Source organism: Sorex fumeus, unplaced genomic scaffold, assembly GCF_029834395.1.
Source record: "Sorex fumeus unplaced genomic scaffold, SorFum_2.1 ptg000002l, whole genome shotgun sequence".
Classification (NCBI taxonomy): Eukaryota; Metazoa; Chordata; class Mammalia; order Eulipotyphla; family Soricidae; genus Sorex; species Sorex fumeus.
Window position 1 is genome coordinate 48,250,258 of NW_026606059.1, and position 17,119 is coordinate 48,267,376.

Sequence of the window (17,119 nt, forward strand, 5' to 3'; positions counted from 1 at the left end):
TCTGCTTAACGTTCATTGATTTAAAGAAGGCCTTTGATTCTGTTGAGACGGAAGCGGTCATTGAAGCCCTAGCCAATCAGGGCATACAAGCCCAATACATCAGGATCCTCCGTGAGCTGTATTGCGGATTCACTACCAGGATCTCACCATTCTACAAAGAAGTGATCGTTGATGTCAAGAGAGGGGTGCGGCAGGGTGATACCATTTCACCAAAACTCTTCAGTGCCACCCTCGAGAACATCATGCGACGACTGGAATGGGAAGGAATGGGAGTGAAGATAGATGGTCGGCAACTACACCACCTCCGCTTTGCTGATGACATTGTTTTAATAACACCAAACATCAGCCAAGCGGCACAAATGCTGGCCGACTTTGACCGTGAGTGTGGAAAGGTAGGACTACAGCTGAATCTTACGAAGACAATGTTTATGAGAAATAGCCTTGTTCCTGACACCCCATTCGCTCTCAATGGAACGACCATCTCCGAATGCAACAGCTATGTGTACCTAGGTCGAGAGGTCAACATGAGAAATGACCTGGCACCCGAGCTGCACAGGAGGAAGAGAGCGGCTTGGAACGCCTTCAAGAACGTCGAAGAAATAGCTAAGAGGACGAAGAACCTCCGGCTCCGGGCACATCTCTTTGATTCCACTGTTCTTCCTGCATTAACATATGCCTCAGAGACCTGGGCCCTACGCAAACAAGATGAGAACGCCATTCAGGTCTCCCAAAGAAGAATAGAAAGAGCTATGCTTGGAATATCACGTTTCACTCAAATGAGAGAACGAATCCGGAGTTCTGACATCCATCGACGATCAAGGATCAGGGACGCTGTCTCATTTGCCAAGGTGTCGAAAATCAGATGGGCTGGTCACGTAATGAGATTTAAAGACGACCGTTGGACTAGAGCTGTTACTGATTGGATTCCACGGGATGTCAAGAGACCGCGTGGCCGCCCACCTACCAGATGGTCAGACTTCTTTGTCAAGGTCATGAACGATCGGTTTGAGGCCCTCCATGTTCCCGGAGCGAAGAGATGCCATTGGGCTACACTAGCACGCGACAGGGACAAATGGAGACGTTACTGGCGCCCGCTCGAGCAAATCGACGACTAACGGGAAGTTAAGTGATTAAGTGATTGTGTACATTTAGGTAAGTTTCTTCTCTGCGAGTCTCAGATTCATGACAATAGTCTCAGATTCATGTGAGGTAGGTTAGACCCGTTGCACAAGAATTACCATGATTATTTATTAAAATGTGCATTTCTATATGCGTCCAACCCAAGGAGACTAATGTAGAGGAGATATCAAAAATTTTCCCTTTTATGATGTCCCCCATAATCCTCAAGGTTAACAAGCCTGAAGGTCATTACAGTACAATCTCTGAACCTCTCCAGAAATATAATGTTGGACTGGAGACTCCTATCCTACAGTAATGCCCTATTTCTATCCCCAGTGTCTTGCCTTACAGAAGAGAGAAAGGAAAAGGAGTGGCATTTCTCAGTACTCCCATCCCAGTGCTCCATGGATGGTCTAGAGGATACTTTCCTCTCCCTTTTCTGGACCAAATACATTCCCAATACACAATACAGAAGTCCATCTTGGCACTCTCCATATGGCTTGACCTACACAACTAACTAAACATTAAGTAAAAGTTAAGGCACTGGGAGATTATCCAGTGGCTAATGCACCTTTCTCACAAGCATTACAATCCTGAGTTTGATCTCCAGTTTTACTCACAAGGATCCAGCATAATACTTGCAGGTTGCAGTTTGTACCCGGCAGCTGTGCTGCCTAAGAGTCCCAACACTGCACTACTGTTCCTAGCTACACTACAGTCAGGTGTGTATAAGTTAGAACTAAAGGATGCAACCCCCTATGAGCACCATGATCCAGTGTACAAGTATCATAACCTGACCTGATGTTCCACCCCAGGCAAGGACCATAGAACTTTGTTCTAGCACCACATTTTTTTTGCTTTTTGGGTCACACCTGGAAATGCACAGAGGTTACTCCTGGATCTGCACTCAGGAATTACTCCTGCTGGTGCTCAGGGGACCATATGAGATCAAACCTGGACCTGATTCATGCAAGGCAAACACCCTACCTGCTGTTCTATTACTCCAGTTCCCTCTAGCACCACCTTTAAGCACAAGTGTGACCCATGTTCATTGAAATATCAACTATACCTCATGATGTTTCACTAATAAAAATTTAAAAAAAAAGAAATATCAACAGAGGAAAGAAGAAAAAAATTTTGCAAGCAACAGTTTAAAAAGACAGTTTATAAAAATACAAAATGGATTATAAATTCTTATGCCATTTTTCACAACTGTCTTTTCCAAATCTTCAGAAGAGAGGTGCGGTTTTAGCTTAGTGGAATTGAGATATACATTATCATTAAGTGAGAATTAACTCACACATTGAGTTCACGACTGATGCTGCTTCAAAGATATTCCATACCTATTAAATCTGAGGTTGGAGTCCAAACAAGGGAAATATAGATTTAAACAGACAAAATATGTTAGATTTCCCATGATATACAAACATGCCCTTTTAATTCCTATATATATTCTTTATATATTTCAATTATTTCTGTATTTCCATAGACTATGCTTTGAGGACTCCTGTGAGTTCCTTGACTTCCCATGATATAAGAACTTTCTCTGCCAATTCCTTATCTCTCCAGTTGCAGAGAACACCTGATGTAAATATTGTCTATGCTTCCCTGGACCTCTTTCCAACTTGTCATACTGTCAGAGGCTACCACTTCTTATCTTTGAAGCCTGGTACCAGGCACTGGATACATGCTCAGTGAATGTTCACAACTGCCTGAGTGTTGTAAATGACCTTTTTTATATTTGCCAAGTCTAGAGTGACAGTATCTTCTAACTCATTTCAGAACTTCCTGCAAAGGCGGTTGATCTGTCTGCACTTAACCTGACAGAACTTGTGAATGGGATGCTGAGCAAAGCTTTAAACGGTAATCTATTCTATTTTTTTTACATTTTATTTTTTTAATTTATTTTTTAAATTTTATTAGTGAGGCACCATGAGATACAGTTGTAGACTACAAATTTTAGTGCTTGGGTTTCAATAGAGAATTCCAATTCCAATTTTGTCTTGTTCAAGCTCCACTATTGGGTTTCTCCATGAGCTGAGTTAGCCGGTCAGGTCTTCTCTATTATTTGTTTCCTGAGTTTAGGGTGTTTCCCCCCACCTCCTTCCCTGTGGTTATCAGGGTTTACTCCAGGCTTAGTGTTTTGGAACTTATCCTAGTAGAGCTCAGGATAACCGAAGGAGCTGGAGATTGAACTTCTCTGTGCGAAGCATTTCTCTGGCCCATATTTTGTTCTCAATATTTCTAAACTCCATCGTGAATACTAATTTGTACTACCCTTGATTTCTTATCATTAGTAAGCATCTATCTCTTTATGTTGGTGTGTCTGGCAGAAAGCAGGACTTTCTTCTCCTTGCTGAGCATTACATCTTACAGTTCCTTTGCCTTCCACAAGTTTTCCGTGGCCATTTACAACAGTAAGTAAAGCTGAATATTCTGGGCACTGATAATGGGCATGGGCTGGCAGGACCGGGATCTGTTAGAACTACTGTGGGATCATGTCTCTTCACAGTTTCCAACCTGAAGACGGTGGACCCAGCCAAATTTCCCTCCCGGTACTGCTACTGTTTAAACAATAGAACCAATGATTTATCAGGTAGGTGGGAATACCTACAAGGCATGCAGTTTTCTATTGCTTCATTTTAGGTAAGTTAAAGAATAGATGTTCATAAAATGTCTTAGCAGCAAAATCTGAGACTAACCCAAACACACATATTTAAGAATATGGTTGAATAGTCTACTATCTAATGAAACTAGGAAACAGCAAAAGCAAGTACATAAATAGGAATGGACAGATTTGGTTTACACACATAGAAAATCTTTGAGATATTTTTTAGTAGAAAACCATGCAATGAAACTTTCAATAAAATGTGTAGATTAAAGTGTCACTGGTGAGAAAATACACATATAAGTGGATGCTGGGGAGGTTTATTTCTCCGAAGAAAACTGGGGTATGTGTTTTGAAAAGGAACAGTGTTGATTAAAGGTTTCTTGAATTAATCTTATTTTAAATGAGAAGATAAATTCGATTCACTTTCAATTCTAAAGTGTATGACGATATTACTTTTGTGTGTATAAGGTAAAATAGTTTTGTTTAGAAAAGTGCAAGGTAAGAGAGAGAAAGTACACATCACAGACTGGGAAACAGGCAGCAGAGATTGGGCACTATAAGTTCTGGTACAGTCAGTAAGTCTTTCATATGGCTGACCAGGTTCGATCCCACCCAAGAGCCACATCTGATGCCCTAAGCATTGGAGATATATCAGATCACAGATCCAGTAAGCCCTGAGCACAGCCAGGTGTGTTTTCCAAACAAGAAAAGAGAAACAAAGCTAAGACTATACAGCATGCTGGCTAAATAAGAGACTCTGAGAACAATAAATTGGGCCGAGAAAAGAATTGCTGGTAGGGAAGGCTGCTGGGGGCAGCTGATCAGAGAAGTCTTTGATTTAGGAGGTGATGCTTAAAGAGTGTCTGCAAAAGCTGAAGCCAGAGAGTCCTGAGAAATAGGCTCAGAGTTGAGAGCAGGGCAGGGAGAATATAGGAGACCATGCTTAGGTTTATAGTTTACTACAAGAATTTATATTCTGACTCTGAATAATAAGGTAGGTACCATGATTGTTCACCCAGAAAAGCCACAAGTTCTGACTTACATTTTAAAAGGATTCTCTAAGGGTTTGTTCAAGAAACAATAAGGAGAGCAGGAATGTTGGAGACAGCCTCCTTCTCTTTATGCCATTTAATATAATCATAGAAATCTTTTCCCATACACTGAAAACTATATGTATATTCATATGTGCTGCAAAGCCTGTATGTGTAAGCATTTGAATTTGAGGGGCTAAGGTTGGAGTTACAGTGTTGCTCGGAGCTTATTCCTGGATCTGTGCTCAGAGGTTAACCCTGCAGTTGCTCAGGAGATAGTACAGTGTTAGAGATGAAACCAGGGTTGACCACATACAAGGCAAGTACCTAAATACAGGGCAAATGCCTATATACCCCAGTGTCCCTGTAATATTCTGGTCCCTGTTAAGTATTTTCTTCACAGTAGTGTTTCACTTTTGAATAGATTCTAGGCTTTTTAAAAACTTGTATTGTAAAAATCTCAATTATTACTTGTATTTAACCTGTATTGGGTGTTATTGTTTATAAATCTTTTCCATTTTAGATTACTTTTTGTGGACAGATTTCTCAAAGTAGAATTTCTGAAATATATTGGAAATATTTAAAAGAGAATATTTAACTACAGAGTTCTATGTGCCAGGTTCAGTAATAAGTACTTAGTATTCACTACACTAATTTAACTCACCCTCCAAATGTTATCACAAAATTATATTTGGGGGGAAAAACATTCTTCATAATCACACCTTGTTCATCATCTTATTAGCTCCTTCTGGAGGGTGATTTTTATGCTTGACATGGAGTCTTTTTTGTAACTGTGAAAAAGATAAATAAAACATTTTAAAATGGAGTATATTTGCTGAAAACATGTTTATAATTCCAGTTGGTGAGCCTGAAAATATTTCTTACATTCTTGAAATTATTAGTTTTAAAGAACTTATGTGTGGATTACCCTCATACAAATAAAATGCCTTTTTTTGTCAGTCTCAGAGATTCTCATAAGGATGAACAAGTCATTCTTGCCTGATAAGTGTTACCTCCAGTCACATCCTGTGAGATTGCACATGAAAGACAGCATCTTCCTACAGCTTGAACAAAACCTCTGGGGCAGGAGCATAGAGTGATACTACAGAGTGCTTGTCTTGCACATGGTTGAGCAGGGTTTGAACCTGGCCCCATAGATGGTGCCCAAGAGGAATGATTCCTGAGCACAGAGTCAGAGTAAGCCCTGAACATGTGGGGTGTGACCCTAAAACAAATAAAGAAAAAAAACTTTTGAGGGAGAGGTGTTTGTGGTTATCTTCAGATCTTCAAAAGTTACTTCAAAATCTTCAACTCTAACTTAGTTTCTTCCTTCAAGGGTGCATTTTTGCATGTTTTTCTAAATGGAAATATCTTCAGTGTGTTCTTTCTAGAAGAAATAATGTCCTGTGATGTCAAAATATTATAAACCACAGAGACAAATTAAACAAACAAACATTAAACAAACTAAACAAATCAAAAGCTGGAAATTACCCGATATTTCAATATCCACAGACATTGCTCCTCTTTAATTCATCTATGCAGTTATATTCATCTCAATCAGAGTTTCACAACTGGAGGTCCATAAATAAGGTACCATAATAGACTAGTAAGCCAGTGTATAAGACATAGTGGGAGGGCTCACAAGAAAGAAACAAGGTTGGAAGGATGTCAAAGTTGAAAAAAGGTTGAAAACTGCTGACCAAAATGACTTATCGAACATAACCCTCTCTCCTGCTTATATCCACATTCCCCTCCACATTTTCTTCCTAAATTCTCCATCTACCCATCCTCTTCCACATTTTCTCTATTATTTAACATATATGCAATACTTACCAACACACTGTAGCCAGGACATTATAACAAATGAGTCCAAAATAATATAGCTTAAAGAGGATAATTGCTTTCCTGTGTGACAATCTGGATAAATACACCAGAGTTGCACAAAAGTCTGATGGTTTGGGAACTCAAGGCTACTTCTAGTCTGCTAGGATGACTTTCATTAGATATTGCCATAGTACTCCTAGTTCAGGATGAAATAGGACTGTGGTCCTAAATCCACAAAGAGGCTACAAGGAAGCGGAGAATGCAATTAGCAGGCATGCACGTGCACTCTAAAGTGCCAGACTGGAAATCATTGATTTGGCTCCTTTTCACATTCTTGTCAGTCATATTTTAGTCATATGGCTACTCTTCCATGCAAAGCAGGTTTTAAATTATACTCTTTATGAGAAACCACCATGTGCTCAATCAAAACACAAAACATATTTACCAACGCAGCTTGGAAGCTGGCAGCAATACTGGGGGGGGAAACACAGCTCAGATAGAGAAGGAAACACCAAGTAAAGGGTGTTTGGAGGACTCGCTCAGGATGCAAGAAACGTGCTGAAAGTAGACTATAGACTGAACACGATGGTCACTCAATACCTCCATTGCAAACCACAACACCCTAAAGAAAGAGAGAGCAAAAGGGAATGCCCTGCCATAAAGGTTGGGTGGAGGGGGGGGTTGGCGGGGTGGGAGGGCTACTGGGTTCATTGGTGGTGGAAAATGGGCACTAGTGGAGGGATGGGTACTTGATCATTGTATAACTGAAACCCAAGCACGAAAGTTTGTAAGTCTACATCTGTACCTCATGGTGTTTCACTAATAATATATATATATATATATATATATATATATATATTTACCAATGAAAGAGGGCAGAATGCAAATTGGGAGATAATCCTCTGTATCTTTCATGACTTTCATGCAGTTTTATGTCATATTTAAACAAATCAGTGAAATTTAGATAACAGCCCATTACAATAATTATAAATGTCTCATTCTTTCTATGAATTGTTTCGTCATAACTTAATTTGTTGCCTTTTGACAAAATCTAGTTTATTTCCAATGATTATTTTACAATTATAAACTACTCCAACATGAAAGCATATTTTTGTATTTGCCTGTACAATCTCTTGAAAAAGTAGTTCAATTATCACTATGGAATAAAATCATTGAAATGTAGTTGTTGGCTGATAGGGAAAAATTGTTAATTTTGTAGAAGTATTACATAAGTTAATGCTTTTAATATCAGTGTTGGAAAGTGTATGATTTTCCAAGCTCTTGTCAACACTGTCTACCTAGAAACATTCTTACAGCATTACTTATTGGACAGGTAGCATATTTCTTTCTTACTACTTATATATGAAGGTAAAAAGCAGCCATTCCTCTGTAAGCCAGTAAGTTAGATAGAATTTTCATCATAACAAAGAATATCTAATTTTCTTCAAAGAACAGTGGACAGATTGTTCAAGTAAAGGAAAGTTGACAAGATGTATTGAATTAGTTTGAGTAAAATTGCTGCTCAGCTGGATAATAACCACTGGGAAAATTGAAAGAAGTAAAAGTCTAACCTCTGCCCTGATGCAAGCTCTATTGTATCCATCTCTCTGAATTGTGGATTGAGCCTGGACTCCATCTCATTTTTCTGATGCCATTGCCATACTACAATTTTATGCATTATCAGCAACAAATTGAAGTTTTGGGTTCTGTTTGTGTCTCTTTCTCACTAATCTAAACATCTTATGGGCAGAGATGTTGTCTTACCCATGCTTCCAATATAGAACAGATATTTGGCACATGTCAAACATTCAATGAATGTTTGCTAGATGAATAAATAAATGAAGATATTTGGGTAATAGGAAGGAATAGTAAAGTAAGTAAAGGCCCTCCCGTTGATCATCGATTTGCTCGAGCGGGCCCAGTAACGTCTCCATTGGAGACTTTGTTGTTACTGTGTCTGGCATATCGAATACTCTCGGTAGCTTGCCGGGCTCTCCGAGAGGGGCGGAGAAATCGAACTCGGGTTGGCCATGTTGGCTGCATGCAAGGCAGAGACCCTACCCTCTGTGCTATCGCTCCAGCCCTACGCTTCCTACGTGGGTGCCGTGTAGGAAGGAATATGATAGAATAAATAATGAATTAGTATTCCTCCTCAGTTTCCTCAATGTGACTAAAACTAAGAACAGGCTATAAAAAGAGACATAGAAAGGAGAACTCCAGGAAAAAAAGGCAAAATCCAATTTGCCTACCTACAAAATAGGCAAATTCCCATACCTGAATAGATACATAATGCCCATGGCTCTGAGTCAAAGCATAGTTACCAACTCCTGTTCACTTCATATGCTGTCTATTTTACTAGTTGTCACATTACATTTTCTACCTTTCTGGGTTAGCTTTTCTCAAGGTCATGAACCATTAGTGAGTGAACTGAGTATAAGACCTGAGAGAAAATTTTTCAGGGTAACCCAAAGAATTATCCTTGAAAAAAAGGTTATAATTTGGACTCCTCTGACATATACCCCTTGTTTTATAAGTCAAGAACTTGTTGGATCTGGAATACCAAAGAGAAAGAGGTGGTGTTAGTTTTGTTCTACAAGTATATTAATGAACTTTGTTGTTTCAGTCAGGTTCCCCATGTTTAGCAAATGCCTTATTCAAATCCCATGTAAATATAAAGTCTATGAGGACATTATAGTATGAATTATGGAATTCTTTCTATCTCCTCTCAATAGTTCTTAACAAGCAGGATTAGGAGAAAAAGTTCTTGATTCTATTAGGATTGATGTCCTTTATGTGGTGCATAGTTTATGACTGACATCACATTTTGAAAAATCCAAATTCTGTAATTCTGCGTATCTTTTACATGTCTATAAGACTATCAGCTGGATTTCTATACTCTAAAGAAGAAGAGATAACTAGAAAAACAAATCAAAAGGAGCTTTACACAGCAATGTGGGCTTTCTCAGTTCTTTGGGGGTCAGCAGGGATAATTTGGCAGAAAAGGCAATAAGAGGAGAAAGAGAATTGTAAATATGAATTATCAGGTTTCCTGCATATCTGAAATTATAAATGTTCATAATTGATATTCTTCTATGTTATTGTTAGTTTTATCAAAACATTGACATAAAGAAAAAGTGTAAAATACCTTCAGAAAACTACACACATTATACATTTTTAAGTCAGAAATTTAAACTTCCCACAATCTATTTTGCAGATTTCACTGCCCTCCTGGTGGACATTATTGGAAATTCTACTAGCTACCTCACAGAAATTTTTAAGTCAACCTCTATTCTCTCAGGTCTGTTCATCTTGAGAATGCTTGGCAAATTTGATATTTCATATTTGTACCACTGTAGCATTGTCCTCCCATTGTTCATTAGTTTGCTCGAGCAGACACCGGTAACGTCTCCATTGTGAGACTTCTTGTTACTGTTTTTGGCATATCAAATACCAAGCCATGGATAGCTTGCCAGGCTCTGCCGTGCAGGCGGGATACTCTTGGTAGCTTGCCGGGTTCTCTGAGAGGGACAGAGGAATCATACCTGGGTCAGCTGCATGGAAGGCAAATGCCCTACTCACTGTGTTTTTGCTCCAGTCCTCAATATTTGTAATAGACTATAATCAGGTCTAGAAAACTCTCTGGATTCCCTCCTAAGGCCAGAGTGCCAGGAATTTTTCACATAATTTTTACTTTTTTTTTTTTTTTTGCTTTTCGGGTCACACCTGGAGATGCACAGGGGTTACTCCTGGCTCATGCACTCAGGAATTAGTCCTGGCGGTGCTCCGGGGACCATATGAGAAGCTGGGAACCGAACCCGGGTCAGCTACATGCAAGGCAAATGTCCTACCCGCTGTGCTATTGCTCCAGCCCCCCACATAATTTTTAGAATATCAGTGTGATCTACTTTCTACTGCCAGTAATTGAGGACATCTTCCCAATAGAGATCTTCCTGGTGTTCAGGAAAAAAAATGGAGAAAGAATCCAAGACTCAAAAGATGGGGAAACCAGGCAGATTGAAGAAAACAGTTTCTGTTATTTATACTACCATATTAAAGATGAGAAAACTGAGATTCAGTGATGTTGAATATTTTGATCAAGGTTTATTCAGAGCTCATATTTAGATTGATATGGAACCCAAACCCATATCTGACATACAATTGAAAAGAAAACCTCTGTGGCCAGGATGAATGCTGGAGGGCTGGAGTTTAGTTCTACAAGCAGGAGCTCCAGATGTGAAGCCCAGCACAGCATGGTTCCCTGAGCACTGTTAGGTATGGCCTCCATTTTTCCTAATGGAAAAAATAAACAAAAGTCTTGTTTATCTGATACCCAAGAAATTCACATCCCCCTTTGTAAAAGTAATGAAAATGTAACTCTGGACCCACTTTGATCTACAAATAGATCTACAATAATGAATATATCCCAAATATTAACTGAAAATTCAATATTGGAACTGAATTTGGATATTGGATCTGCACTGTACTTGGCACTTTACAGATATGTCATGACCTTCCAGGGTCCTGCCATGACACATCTATTGCCAGCATCTCGAAGGAAAACCCTACATGAGACGGCACCTTGGGCAATGTCCAGGGCACTTTGTTGTTGTGATCAAACACATTGATGTTGTAAAGTTACTGAACAAAAAGATAATAAATATCCTCACTGATGAAAAGTCATGTTTTACCACCAGTGGGTTGTTATCAGTGTCACATAATAATACAGTTTGTCATAAATATTTGCGAGCTTGGAAAGTGCAAGAAGAGACTATAGGATTTAAATTGTCACCATTTTAAAGATATATAGTCTGTATCCTAGAGAGTTCAAGCAGTAACTTCTGTCCACTTAGCTAGATTTGGCAGAAATAATCATGTAACTCTTAAAGCTAATACCAGGGGCTGTGACATTAGTAATTACATTATCCTGCATTTCTCAAAAACAAATACAATATAAAATGAGGGTTCCCTGAAAGTAAGGAGTTAGTCTAATTTTCCTATAGCACCCTGAACTAGGAATTTCCATCTTAAGTTTTATTCCCAATAGACCAGCTTTAGCTTCAATGTTAAATATTGTATTTTGCTTGTCTTGTAGTGAGTCAGATGGATGAATCAGACTGCATCTTCATCTGTGTCATGACAGGAAAGGCAGGTGATCCCCCAGCCATTCTTTGACAAGTTTCTGAGCTGAGAATTAAACACAGCTCACAGGAGTCTGTGAGCCCAAGATTTGATTCCACACATGTGATTTTTTTCAGGGAAGAATATTTCTGACTTCTGGGAATTAGCGGAAAAATCTCCAGTTATCAATTACACATTCACCAGCAGCATGTCTGGTATTTTGGGTGAGTCCAACTATTTCAAACTCCTACCACCTCTATACCAAGGATGACCTAATAAACTAATGCTACTTTGGACTATTTCATTCAGCTACATTTTGTTAAAATGAAAGGATTTAACCATGTAAAAAATGTAATTGCTGAGTTCTTTTACCCCACCCTCCAAAATTATCTTTTATTTCAGCATTCTCCCTCTCACCCTTGGCAGCTACTGCAGTTAAGTTATTTCTGCCCACATTCTTCCTTCTAGGATCAATATTCCTCTCATATTTCCTATATACCCTCTCTCTTCTCTCTTGGCTTGGATTTCCCTCTATTGTATTAAGTACCTAGCTTGTGTTGGTGTTTGAATTCATTACTGTACTGTGGACATAATGCTTTTGCCCCTGCATACGTATGCATATATATTTTGACAGGAAAAGTTGGGCATTTGGTGGGAGCCCATTCTCTACCCAAGTCTGAGAACAAATATAAGAGTTGAATCAATTTTATCAAGAACCCTCCTCATCCTCAGTCACAATTAGATATCTTTTCTTGTACTCCCTCAATTAAGTACAAACACTTAAGAAAATAGAATGTATTTACAAGGAAGCAACGAGGTTGATGTGTCTGTTACTCAATAAACTGACTGAGAGTTTTATTTAGGAGGCACCTAATTCCATGTCCAGTTTAATGGAGCATGTAGGTTGTCCGTATGACCATAGGTAAGGCAAGAGAGGGAAGCAGGGCCACTGGTCCACTTTCTGCAGTTGTATGACTTGTTTTCTACATACAGTGACTGCCAAAGTGGCAAGCAGAGGCCAAAGCTCAACACAGATTCTGCCTATCTGCCAGCAGCCATGAGGGTCTCCTTTTATGCAGAGAAAAGGGTGCTATGGATCGCTGAAGGCTGTCATCTAAAAACCCAGCTCCCACCTTTTAAACCTTCATAAGGAGAGAGGAGCCAAAATTAACACTTGGGCCTCTTCCTCCACATGTTTGTGAGACACCTAAGACAGATCAGTTGTCAGTTTACTCTGAACTGAGGCTTCTTGCTGTTTCAGGAGGATCCTGTCATTCAGGCAACTTCGGCCTGGCAGCTCCAGTTTCACTTCTGGTCCCATAAGAGTCGCAGGTCTTGTACTGCAAATCTAACCAACACTGTTTCTGGGACCACTGCCAGAGCTATAAAGGTGATGAGGGCTCTGAAAAAAGACAAGGATGTTGATGCGATCTAGGTTCTATGGAGGAAACATGACAACATATGATGTGTTTAGATCTAACAGCTTCTGTATTCTGTTCACAGTGCTTCTTTCATCCATCATTTTCACAGACTGATATTTTAACTTAAAATAGACACCATGGGGATTGTTCTGTGTAAGAGATGACTCTTGGGAGTCTGTATTGGCTATTGATAACCTTTCAGTAGATTGACTGTTCTTTTAGCTGGTGATAACCTTTTGGTAGATTGACTGTTCTTTGTATTTAAAGTGTTGCCTATATGAAAGCTGCTACTGAGTGTCACCCTCCAGGTGCAGCTCTCAGGGGAACAGATAGCACTTCAAAGGTCAGCCCCCAAAGCAAAGACACACTACCAAGGACCGGACTCCCCCATGGAGCCCAAAGCCCTGGAACATCTACTTCAGCGACCACTTCTTGGATAAAGACAGCTCCTCCTTCAGAAGGGGAGTGGACCCTGTACACTGACCCTGAGCATCCTCCCCAGTCTACCACCAGGTCGAGCAGCTCCTACTCCTGGAGCCCACCATTGGGTAAGAAACTTTATCAATCCCTTTCCTCTTGTCTTTTTTGTTTCTTCCTCCAACTTCCCATGCATAAGTGAAATCTCCCTCTTTCCCTCTTTCTTCTTTCTCCACCCACCCCTTCTTTCTTTTTTTAATTTTTTTTTAAAATTTTTATTAGTGAGACATCATGAGGTACAGTTGCAGATTTAGTCTTCCTTGAAATACACATTACTATGGGCCAGTATGGATTCCATATAGAGAAGATTAGGCAGCAAATGACATCAGCATAGTGTGTTTCTAAGACTTACTTTTATAATTTTTTTAAAATGTTGAAAGCTTAAGACTCACAAGAAATTGCAGAAGTAGCACGGTTTCAAGAACCTCTTCATCCTTTCATCATGAAAATATCCTCAATTTCCCCCCTTTTTATTGAGGTAGTATGATTTCTAATACTGTCAATGATAGATTCATGTGTATATCATTCCAACACCATACCTACCACCAGAGTGATTACTTCCCTCCACCAATTACCCTTCTTTCCCCCTCATCCTCTTAGGTAAAATTAGAGTTGGTAAAACCAACTCTCAGACTCTGTTGCCTTTGTTTTTCCCCTACTATGTCTTTCTATAAAAGAAATCATTCTATGTTTCTCCCACACCTACTGACTGACTTCCCTCAGCATGACATTCAGTAGTTTCATCCATGTAACCACAAATTGCATGATTTCATCTTCTTTTGTAGTCATATAATACCCTATCGTGCATCTACACCAGAATTTATTAATCCAGTCATCTATTCTTGGGCACTTGGGTTGTTTGTAGATGTTGGCTTTTGTGAACAGCGCTGCAGTAAATATAGGGACATGAGCATCTTTTCAAAATAGTTTTTTGGCACTTGGGATTTCTGGATCATATGGAATTTCAATTCTTAGATTTTTTGAGAAGTATATATATTGTTTTCCAAAAAAAGTTAAATCATTAACATTTATAACACCAGTAGAGCAGGGTTCCTTTTGAAAAGAGTATTTTTAATAATGCACTATGACTTTAAAAAGCTATTCGTAGTTGAGTTTCAGAGATACAGTGTTTCAGCATCAACCCATCAGTGTCAACTTCCCTTCTCCAGTGTCTCCTTGTTCCATTCCACCAGCCTACCTCCTTGACAGGCACATTTTTTTCAATTTGGTTATTGAAATTAGGTCGCATGCTTTTAGTGTTGTTGGGCTGGGGTTTAAGTCTATATACACATACCACACCTCTACCCCACCTATGTTCCTGAGACCTCTGACTTCTGCCCCTTTTAATTTCCATCTCTCCTAAAATGCACACTGAATGGTGAAATAAAGTCCATATTTTATGGCAGGGTTAAATTAATTTGTACCTGACTGGAAAATGACATAAAGAGTAATGACTTAATACTAGCATGGTGGCATAGTGAGGAGTTTCTTTATACTCATTATTTTGTGGTCAACATCAGTGATGTTGTCACTAATGATGCTGAAGATATGCCTATCCTGTTTTGAAGTAAACTACAACTGATGGCCAGGGAGTTACCTCAGTGGTCAGGGTGAATGTCTTTCATGAATAGGACCCTGAGTTCTCCCTAGCACTGAATGATCAAACTGAGTCAAAACTTGCAAGCATATATGCTCTATTGTAATCTCTTGCACACCCACCAAAAGGTGACTAGATCTCCACATGTGACAGACAGTATGCATTAGAAAAGACCTTGAGAACCCTTGAGAACCTTCCTAGCAATCTTTCTGGGACCCTCCATGCTAACATCTTCTGCAGAGGCTGAGAAAACCTCCAGCATCAGGACCAGTTCTGAACTTCCAGCTGTGACAGTGGCCATGCTTGACAACTCAGCCCAGCCCAGCCCAGTCTCAGGTAAGAGAGAAGGTGCTCATCTTCATGTTCCCCAGGACACCTGAATTTTGTGCTATCTCTTTGTCAAAACTTTCTTGGTCTTTGGAGTATAAAATCGCAGATATCAATATAATAAAATATGCTTAGTGATTGCAAAGAAACCTCTCATGCTCCTCTTCTTTACTCTACCCTTTGTCTCCCCACTTTTGAATGAATAGCTGAATGAACAACCCCCCCCATTACCTGTCACTTTTATGAACTCCCTTTCCAGTGTCCCCTGTTTTCCCTTCACTGAATGTTAAAAGCAGGTGACTCTTCCAAGCAGATACTTTTCACTCACTCTAGATGGTTTTACTTCTTTTTTTTTTTGGTACAGTATTAATATGATTTCACCCACCACACGTGACATTGATCACACATTGCATTGCCATGACATAAAGAAAGCCTGAGTCCTGAGAGACAGGAGAAAAATTTACAAGTATGATTCCAACTGTATGCATGATGTTTGTATCTGTATTGATGTGTATGAATAATATACACACAATATAAGAGACAATGAAAATTAAAGGCTTGTTTTTGAAACCATTTTCCTGATCCTTGCAATGAGAGGCTGTGTCCATACTCAGATCTGTGGATAACACCACTTATCATTGTGTCTATGAAATTGACCTTTCTTCCCTCTGGACCAGATTCTCCTCATGGGTCTGTGTTATTCTCCGGTTCCTGTGAGAATCAGTAAAAATATTCACTGAATACATTTAGAATATATTTAGTGAAAGTGTACAGTGAGAACACCAGAGAGCACTACAACTACGTGACCCCTCCAAGTCATCACATTAACAACAGAGAGAGAGAGAGAGAGAATAAATTAATTAAAAATTAAATAGCTAACATCAGATGATATAGCAAGCTTGGTAGATTGTTTGCCTGCATGTGATCAGGCAAAATCAGGACTCGAGCTCACATACCTCTTATCTCTTCCCAGGAACTTTCACTGCCAGCACACAGACCCTCAGTCCAACCAAAGCACCAGCCCCCAAATCTTCGCAGACAGGTAAGATTGGGCCTTGGAAAGAGAATCCCAATGCCACAGACAGAAAGTATGCTGCAGGGGCTGGGAGGGGGCTTGGTGGAGGCGGGGGAGGGTTGTAGGTTGACTAAGCTAATTGATGCGCTCTACTGGTTCAAGCAGGAAAATACAGGAGATAGCTATCTGCTAATTTGCCCCAGTAATGTGCTTAAATCACTTCTCTGTTGACTACAGTTTCCCTCTAGCTCTCTAGTTTTCAAGAACTATTTGTTTTTTTTTTTTTGTCCTATACTTCCCTAGAATGTGCACAAGTCATTTTGGTTTTTTTAACCTTTGAGTGACCATTCTTGCCCCTTGCATGTGACCTTCCTCCAGCTTGGCCCTATAACCCGGAAGAAGAGGCAGCCCAAGTCCCAGGGCCCCATCAAGTTTCACGTAGGTATCAATGACTCGTCACTAAAGTGGTATTTGTATGCGAAATATTGCTGAGGAAATTTAGATTCAAAGCTGGTGGAATTCATAGTTCTACTCTTTACTCCAGCATTTAACAACCAGAATTCAGTTTCTTCACTATGA

At 39.6% G+C, this 17,119-nt stretch overlaps 1 protein-coding gene across 1 annotated transcript in view; it reads left to right on the forward strand.

Annotated features, from left to right (window-relative positions):
* The window catches only part of HHLA1 (HHLA1 neighbor of OC90), a 36,427-nt gene that overhangs the window by 7,334 nt on the left and 11,974 nt on the right, over positions 1 to 17,119 (forward strand). Inside the window, exons 2-11 of the mRNA XM_056131536.1 lie at positions 2,902 to 2,982; positions 3,453 to 3,536; positions 3,632 to 3,715; positions 9,800 to 9,883; positions 11,678 to 11,734; positions 11,841 to 11,927; positions 13,433 to 13,672; positions 15,439 to 15,534; positions 16,499 to 16,567; positions 16,919 to 16,978. Coding sequence (XP_055987511.1) covers positions 2,902 to 2,982; positions 3,453 to 3,536; positions 3,632 to 3,715; positions 9,800 to 9,883; positions 11,678 to 11,734; positions 11,841 to 11,927; positions 13,433 to 13,672; positions 15,439 to 15,534; positions 16,499 to 16,567; positions 16,919 to 16,978 — 942 coding nt within the window. The remainder of the gene's footprint in view (positions 1 to 2,901; positions 2,983 to 3,452; positions 3,537 to 3,631; positions 3,716 to 9,799; positions 9,884 to 11,677; positions 11,735 to 11,840; positions 11,928 to 13,432; positions 13,673 to 15,438; positions 15,535 to 16,498; positions 16,568 to 16,918; positions 16,979 to 17,119) is intronic.